We start from the raw sequence: 8,709 nt of genomic DNA, 5'->3' as shown, positions 1-8,709 counted from the left end.
ATTAATCATCCACTCATACCGTAATTTTATGATGAATATTTTCATTTATGGATGCCTTACAAAATGAAAGACATACTCATGAATGTTAAATACATATGATTTACTTTATTCAAGGGTATATTATATTTTAAGTAGCTACTAATTAATAAATGTGTCATTTTCTCTAATAATTGTAAGTAGCCTTAATTTTAAAGTGGATATAGAATATTAGGGCTAGGTAGTTGCCACTGATTTTGCATCATTAGAATGCTAGGCACTGGTAATGACTTTTGCTAAGTCTAGTGGTAATCTTAGAGCGTCAACCACCCTGCCAGTGCTAACTAAGGCATGTAAAACTGTTGCTTTGCATCTTGTTATTGCACCAAAGATTAGATATGACCTGTTCTCTAAGGGAATTAAATATACTCTTTCAATTTAATGCCTTACTTCAATCATGTTAGATCAAACCTGGCATTGTTGTGCCACAGCAACCCAATCCCCACAGCCTGCCAGCCCATATATATGTATTGTATTAAATCCTTGTTGAATTGATTATTACTTTTCCAGCTTGCTCTAGGAGATTTCAAGGACCAGGAAACATCAAAGACATGCAGCGTGTGTCATTGCCTCCTCTTCCATCCCAACTCCTGCCCAACTCTCTCCAGCTGATCCTGCATCCTAACCCCATAACTTCAGTCATCAGTGGAGTCAAACCATCACTTGAAGAATTCAAGCTCTTTGGTTCCTCTGATCCTTGAATACAGTAGTCGATGCTGAACTACATGTATCCAAAAGTGATGATCATCCAATGATCTATGAGGAGGTGGCCACTCAAGGCGCACCAAGTGGCCTCCAAGTAGCAGCTCGAGCAAAGGGTCTAATTGACCACGGGGTGAAAGGTTTTATCATTTAAACTAGAAGACACAATGGGCCAAAAGAGATATGCTAAAAAGAGGTTCTGTTAAGTTAGAGTTTCATAGGAAAAACGAATCAAGCAGTTGGAGATTCAGATTTGTGCCTTCTTTAGATTTTTCTCAACAATCACGCTGATTTTCTCTTTTTCTTGGTGATTAGAGGTACAAATAAAAGTAGAAATTACCTTTAGGAAAATGGACGAGTGAGATCTGGTAAGCTGGAATGATGGGCATATGCCGAGAAATGAGTATTTTGGATTATGTGATCCCTACAAAACCACATTAATTTGGACAAGTTGTCTAACTAGAAACATACCAACCTTAGTGTGATGGCTACAGCAAGAATCTAATGCTTTTGGAAGATCCAGCATTTCCTCCTCTTCTATTCACACATGTAGGTATTGCTATTTCTGCATGCTTAGGAAATAGATACACTCATTAGTGCATTGATGATGACAAATGAAAAGGATGATCACAGCGGCCCACCACCACCATAACATCCATAAGTTCCCTCCTCTGTAAGTCCTCCATGCTAGCTCCTCCAATCGGGGCTAGCTCAACTCTAGAGGGCAAAATATTACTATCAATGTGTAATCCAAATATTAATGTGATTTAAAGGCAAAATAATACTAAGCGACTTCACAAAATATTAATTGCAAATACAGTCTGTAAGTGCTCATGTTAGTATCTCAAAAGCATTAATGTCAATTTTGAATTTAAAGGTAGGATATATTCCAAAGAGAATAATCTCTTTTACTTTCTATAGTGTAAATAAAATGTTGGTGGAAACGAAAAAATAAAGAACAAAAAGAAAAGTAATTTGTCTATTATGTTTGTATTTTTAGTGTAAAAGATATATTGAAAGTGTAAAATAAATAATAAAGTTACTTTCTTTTATTTTTTTTTATTTTGATGTAATTACTGAGATTCAGTGATCCCACGACACTCATACTTTAACATTTTCTTCTTCTCTCCCTTTTTTTTGTCGGATGCTCTCATTAAGTTTACTTTGCTTACCACACATAAAAAACTTTTATGACGAAGTAACGAAGAAACGAAAAAATAAATATTTATGTTTTAAACATATTCCCACCTTATGATTTTAGCCGATCACATGGTGAGGCAAGTGATGATTATAAATATAATAAAGATTACAATATATACACTGTAATTTGTGTATTAAAACTTCTTTATCTTTACTAAAAAATCATCAAGTAAAGAAATTTTTAAATTTTAGTTTGCTAAACAAATTTTTGAAACGCTTTTAATTAATTTTCTCAAATATATAGATTACTTACACTTTATAGTTGGAAGATTTTTTAATTAAATTATTTTTTAAAATTTTAAGTAAAGAAAATATCAATTTCCTTTCATAAATATTAGGATAACAAAATAGCATTTATTATATATGTGATGAAACTTTTTCTTGAAAATAATTCCCGTTAAGAGGAACCTTGCAAAGCGTTGGAAATCAAGTTATAGGACGCTGCATTCTCGGGGCTAAACTGAAGCAAGTGGTCCGCCACCCGCGTCCCACGCTCCACGTCACTGCATGATGCACTGAGCAGTGCAATCCTGGCCGCTGGATCCGGCACGTAAGGCATGGCAGCGACGAGCTCCTCAGCGTGGCGGAGCTGCTTGGCACGGCCCAGGAGATCAATCATGCAGTAATAGTGATCAGCGATCACCCTCCGCCCGAAATCCGCTGCGATGGAGTGGAAGCAGTGCCGCCCATCCGCGAGGCCGCCGCCATGGCCGCAGCTCGCGAGCACTGCTGTGAACGTGATCTCGTTAGGGCTCGCGCCCGCGAGCAGCATCTCACGGAAGAGGGCAATGGCGGCGCCCCATTCGCCGCTCTGCCCGTGCGCGGAGATGATCGCATTCCACGCTGTCACCGTCGGGCAAGGGATCTGGTTGAATATCTCGTGCGCGCGTGCCGCCTGGCCGCGCTGCTGGCCGGTGGCGGCGAGCATTGCCGTCCAGGAGATTGGATCCCGCGCCGGCATTGAATCGAAGAGCCTCTTCACCGCCCCAAGATCCCTGGCCTGGGCAAATGCAACAAGAATCGCGTTCCAGGAGACGATGCTGTGTTCCGGCATGGAATCAAACGCGCACTTCGCCTCCACGATCTGCCCAGTCTGCCCGTGCATCGCAATGATGGCATTCCACGACGAGGCGACGAGATTGTGCGAGCAGCGGAGGCTTCCTAATTCCTGGAAGAGATCCCGCGCCTCGGCAATCCGGCCGCGCTGCGCGTACGAGCCGATCATCGCATTCCAGGCGATCGCGTCCTGGTGGGGCAGCGAATCAAACATCGCCCTCGCCTCCTCCAGATGCCCGCCCTGCCCAAGAACAGCCACCATAGCCGTCCACGCCACTACGTCCCACTCGGGCATCTTGTGGAAGAGGGCCGTCGATTCCGGGATATCCCCGGCGGCACCGTACGCTCGTACCATAGACGTCCATGCGACCACGTTGCGCTGGGGCATCGAACCGAAGACCTTTCGCGCGCCATCCACGTCGCCAGCCTCCACGTAGGCCTGGAGCATGGCGCTCCACGTCACCACGTCCTGGTCGGGCGTCTGGTCGAACACGCAGCGCGCCTCGTCCACGTGGCCGCTGGACGCGTACGCCTGGAGCAGTGCATTCCACGTCACTACCGTTCTCTCGGGCATCCTGTCGAAGATTCGTCGACATTCTTCCAGATCCCCGGTCTCGCCATATGCGGCAATCATGACATTCCTTACCACCACATCCGGGTCGGGCATCTGGTCAAACAGGATCTTAGCATTTTCCAGTTGGCCAGATTCCACGTATGCTTTGATCACGGCCGTCCATGAGATGGCGTTCCTCTCGCCCATGAGATCGAACGCTGCTCTGGCCTCGAGCAAATGCCCGTTCTGAGCATATGCCCCGACGAGAAAATTCCACGAGTAGAGATTCCTGTTGTGGATGGAATCGAAAACGCGACGTGCCTCGGCTGGTGCACGGCACTTCCCGTACATCTCTACCAGAAGATTGGAGAGGTAGCGCTCTTGGCTGTGGGGGCTGTGGAGGATCTGTGCTTCTAGCTGCGCTGCACGAACAAGATTCCTTGAATTGCCGCAAAGCTTAATCAATCTCACGAATTCTGAGATGTCTGGGGCCTCCAGTTGCTTGAATCCATGAAGCATTTGCCACCAACATTTTCTACACACAAACCATCGAGTTTTCTAGATATTCATTTGTAACCAAAGAATCTCCCCAGTGAATGGTCGCAATCGCTGAAAAGGTGGTCTAAGGCGGTTAAACTTGCTGGACTCGATCCACCAGGCCTAAGCGTCTCAATCGACAAAGAGCTTCATTGATGAGATCGGAAGAAGCCAGGCTGGGATGGAAGAGTTGTTAAGAAGACACGAATGTTTTACGTGTTGCGATCATCCTCGTAATATTTTTTTGCATCTCATAATCTAGACGAATGTAGAACCACGTACGCTGGCCTCAATCTAAACAAGCTCTTTGATAGCCGTTGATCTTGATTTCTCGATTTTCCTGCAAACAATTTTATGCCTGAACCACGGTATCTTTTGGATGCCTCGAGGAGAAAACCTGTAAACCCTTGGAATTCGAATGCTCGGAAGAGAGAAGATCCTTGATTGTGGGCGCTCGATATGCGAGCGAGGCACCATTTCAATCAATTCCATGACGCCATCAAACTCGTGAGAATTTAATAGATTTCCAATCACGCAAGTGAAACAAATCATCAAAATCGCGGTGCGAAAAAGAGCGCGTGATCCCTTCACTGGCAAGAGCTGGAGCTATAGCGATGCTCGGTTACCCGCCTGACGCGATGTGCCCCGCATTATCAGCCACGTCACAATCCCCCTCCGAGGATAACACCGTGCTGACTCCCACCTTGAAGCGGGCGCGCTTATACCATACCCTCTCTACCGAGCTCTTATATATCGAAGAAACTCGTTGAGCTTGGGCATGTGGGATAGGGCATTTTAGGGCCACATAAATAATGTAGGGTTGCCTTTAAAAGTCTTCTTTAATTTTTTAACCGTTTAGGGTTTTTGCAATGGGAAAGAAGCTCAAGACGAAGGTATGGGAGAGGCTGCCGATGGCGCTGCTCCAGCGCATCCTCGCCATGCTTCCTGTGGAATTCATCCTCAGTGTCCGCCTAGTGTGCCGCGAGCTGAGGCACATCACCACCTGCCCAGCGTTCCAAGAGCAGTGGAGGGAGGCCAATCGATCGCGCGAGGCTGCTCCCTTCCTCATCCGGCCCAGGTACTCGGCTCGCAAGATTACCAGGTGCTACAGCGCGTCGCTGAAGAAATGGTGCAATCTCCCCAACGCTTGCTTCCTCCCCGAGGGTGGATTCCATCTCAAGGGCGCCAGCGGCGGCCTCGTCGCCGCTCGGCTGAAGTCCAAGATCGCGGTGGGCAATCCCATCACCGGCCAGTGGGTGTTCTTCGATCCGGCTCCAAACTCGTCCTGGGAGACGAGCCCGTGGAGCTTGCTGGTGCCAAAGCGATCGCCGGCTAGCGGTGGAAGAACGGCTCTAGATTTCCGGATCATCATCGGCGACTGCTTCTACAACTCGAGAACTAGGAGATGGAAGACGGTGGATTTCCCCGGGAACTCGAGCTACGGCAGCCTCTTCTGCGATGGCATCGCGACGTTCTACTACTTGTGCTCGGAGGACAATGGCGTCGTGAAGCTTGTGAGCGGCAGCATGAATGATCCATCCAACGTTGAGGTCTTGGGAAGCTGGAGCGAGGATCGTTTCAAGTATCCGCTCTATCACCAGCTCTTGATCTACAAAGGTGGCGAAGTCGGGCTCTTGCGTGATAGCTCCAAGGTGGTGAGAGGGATCGACGCATTCGTCTTCGATCCGGTGGGCCGGGAGTGGCGGCGGCGGCCGAGCTTGCCGAGTGAGATGGTGAAGCGGGTCATGAGCGAGCAGAAGGGCGTGAAGCTGCTGCCGAAGCATGAGCTATGGCAGTTTTCGGGTGATCAAGGGGGACGGATCAACTTTGTGGCGCCACACCACTGCTCTGGGATCATCGTGTTTGATTCTTGGGACGAGAGTTGGAGCTGGGTGGATGATCCTGCGCCCGTGCCGAGCTTTGGAAGACGCTCCGAGTTCTTCTCCATGGAGCTCGCTATCTGAGATATAAGCTTTTTGCTTCTTTGTTTTGTTTTTGACGAGGACTTTGCTTTTCGGCTAAAGAAAAAAGACAATGACATTGCAGTAGTACAGCGTTCTGAAGCCCTTGTTAATGCTCATCTGCATCGCTATTCTTCCTTGCAACGCGCATAGCTAGTAGGGAGTTGGCAGCATCTGCATTCTTGTTCTTCCTTGCAGTCCGCATGGATTGGAGCAAGGGATTGGACAGGTTGCACTCCGATGACAAGAACTCCAAAAGCTTATCTTCATCTTCACTTGGAAGTGTTGTGGTGCTCTCGATCAACAGCTTCCAGCAGGTGTCGACATTCCTGAGCTCGACCCCTTGAAGCAGCAAGGCACAAGCCCCAATGAACTTGATCCGTGCACCACATTCTTGCACCAAGCTTCCCCTGACCATAAGCCTGAGAAACGGCTCCAAGAAGCAGATAAGGCAGTCTACCGGTACCTGGCCCCCTGCACACGCATCGTGCAGCTCCTTGAATCTTCTATCAGCATCACTAGCCAGTTCAAAGGCAATGTTCCTGAAGCCCTGCAGCGAGACGGCCATAAACCAGGTGCCAAACTCTAAAACCGATCTCCACTTGCTCTCGGATACCAAACTTTTCCAATGCTGGCGCATCCTCACCTCGGCTTGCATTGTGGCTTGCAAGTGGTTGCAATTTGAAATGTTGGTGTAGAGATAGCTCAGCTTCTTCTTGCACTCGGGTGTGCATTGCCATGCCTCCAACGCTGTCCTAAACTCTAGCATCGCAGCTTGGGGGAAGAAAGGCTTGGGAGGTTGTAGCTCTGGGAGAGGCTTCACCTCCAGATCTTGCCTGTTCAGCCGCCTCTCCAGCACACTTCCCTTTTGCAATCGTTGCCCTACCACCTTTCTAATCTCGTGCTTGGATATCCCCTCCCAAGAGCCATATGCCAGGACATCCAGCGACTGCTGGATTTGGATGGGATCCCCCTTGTTCCTTTTCAGCGCCTCGAGAGCTTCCTTGGCCATCATCCTTTAGGGTTTGGTTTGAAGCATGGGCTGCTTTTATAGGAGGAGCAAAATTGACTTTTATTCTTCCTACACATAATTGTGCTGAGGTGGCGAAGGATCCGATGCTGGAGTGGGTGCGATGAACGTGACGTGTTTCAACCTCCTAGCTTCCGGCAAAAGAGGATCTTCTCGAATATTGAGATTGCCAAGAAACGAAGCCGGTTCAAACTGCTTCCACCAATTGAGGTACTTGATCGAAGGCAGTGCAGTCAGCTTCCTCTAAAATCTTATCTTGGTAATCTCTCCCTCCCAGTCTCGAGGCTGCCAATCTTGCCAAACGAACGCATTGATCATCGAATTCTGGACGAGCAGAATTTATGAATTGGATTGTTCCATCGAGCTCGCAATCGGTGCCTCTAATTTGGTAGGTGATTCCAGTCCTTGACTCTCTATCAGGATTGTGAACATACGGAGCCAACTTGTTCAAGTCCCAAGTCCTTGTGCTTGAATTCCTCCACCTGGATATTTTTCCAGCACTTGCTTGCTCCTCCTGCAGCGCGCCTTCGCCCTCTTGGAAGGATTCGATTTCCTCCTCTCCCCTCCATAGAATCCAAAAGCCACCGCAACAATGGTCGGATCGGAGAAGAACTTAATAGCTTCCAAGTTAAAATCCAGCCACCTTGCCGATGAGCTCTTCATCCCCAAACCAGAACAAATTCACCACTGGCCATGGGAATCACACTGGAGTGGTAGGCGCCGATTATACTCGTGCTCTTCAAGTGCTCAGTTGTGGAATCAAAGTCTTGTCGAGGAGCATTCCTTTGCAAGTAAGAAGCAAACGGCCCAGCAAACATGGCTGTTACAGCTTTCACGCCTAGAAAACTGGCCATCAGGGTCGCCGAGCAAACTGGCCATCAGGAACGCCGAGCACGAAAACCGGATGATACTCTACCGACGAGCAACAGCATGAACATGCTGGAAGCATACATTGTCAATGGGAAGATCAAGGAGGGCAGGGCGTTCTTCGATGGCGCCGGGAAGCGGGACGTGAAGACTTGGAACATCATGCTCTTGGCGTATACCAGAGGGCTTATGGACGAGGCCAAGGAGCTGTTCAAGATGGCGAAGGATCCGGCTGTACATCCCTGGGTGACAATGATCGAGGGTATGCGCGAGCCGCGATGACACATACAATCTTCCGAGCGTCGCCTGGGCACGAGAAACTGTGGTAGGCCATGATCGCAGCATTTACCGAGAGCAGGGATCTTGAGACGGCCAAGGCAATGGTGCAGAGGATGAAAAACCCGAGTGTGGCTTCTTGCAGGCCCTTGGAGGCAACCCTCGGTTTTCCATTCGATCGAGGAGGAGAATTTGGAGTCGTGGAGTTTGATGGTCTCTGGATTGGCCACAAAAGGGAAGTACGCAGCGGCTGAGGCGTGTGATGCCAGACAATCGCCATCTTTACGAGCATGGTCTCCACTTGCAAGTCTCTGCCGGACTAACGAAGCTGCAAGTCGCAGACTTTGAGGTGTATCCGGTCCTGGAAGATTACCTGCGTGTGATGAAGCTTCTCAAGCCCAGAGATGAGCTACTAAAGTCCATGCCTTCCAAGCCGGACTACGACATGTGGAAGACTTTTCTTTGGGCCGGGGACAAGGAGCTCACTGACT

General features: G+C 48.5%; 2 protein-coding genes across 2 annotated transcripts; one reads left to right on the top strand and one right to left on the bottom strand.

The window, feature by feature from the left end:
* Positions 1 to 2,335: 2,335 nt before the first annotated feature.
* On the bottom strand, positions 2,336 to 4,066 carry LOC112345960 (pentatricopeptide repeat-containing protein At4g02750-like). Its single transcript, XM_024673804.1, has 2 exons — positions 3,020 to 4,066; positions 2,336 to 2,938 (listed from the first exon to the last, which is right to left on the bottom strand). Exons 1-2 carry the CDS (start codon positions 4,064 to 4,066, stop codon positions 2,336 to 2,338), a joined length of 1,650 nt encoding a protein of 549 aa, XP_024529572.1.
* An 887-nt stretch (positions 4,067 to 4,953) lies between these two features.
* LOC9632021 (F-box/kelch-repeat protein At5g43190) lies at positions 4,954 to 6,048 on the top strand. The gene has a single exon (XM_024673729.1). The coding sequence runs from the start codon at positions 4,954 to 4,956 to the stop codon at positions 6,046 to 6,048; it is 1,095 nt and encodes a 364-aa protein (XP_024529497.1).
* Positions 6,049 to 8,709: the final 2,661 nt, after the last annotated feature.

This window comes from Selaginella moellendorffii, unplaced genomic scaffold (assembly GCF_000143415.4).
Source record: "Selaginella moellendorffii unplaced genomic scaffold, v1.0 SELMOscaffold_0, whole genome shotgun sequence".
In the NCBI taxonomy this organism is placed as follows: domain Eukaryota; kingdom Viridiplantae; phylum Streptophyta; class Lycopodiopsida; order Selaginellales; family Selaginellaceae; genus Selaginella; species Selaginella moellendorffii.
The sequence above is the reverse complement of the archived record's forward strand: the minus strand, read 5'-3'. Positions and strand labels throughout refer to the sequence as shown.

Coding starts and splice junctions, on each gene's coding strand:
- LOC112345960 (XM_024673804.1), bottom strand. CDS start 4,066: ATGCTTCATGGATTCAAGCAACTGGAGGCCCCAGACATCTCAGAATTC. Junction 2,939..3,019: donor ACGGGCAGACTGGGCAGATC/GTGGAGGCGAAG, acceptor GCATTTGCCCAG/GCCAGGGATCTTGGGGCGGT.
- LOC9632021 (XM_024673729.1), top strand. CDS start 4,954: ATGGGAAAGAAGCTCAAGACGAAGGTATGGGAGAGGCTGCCGATGGCG.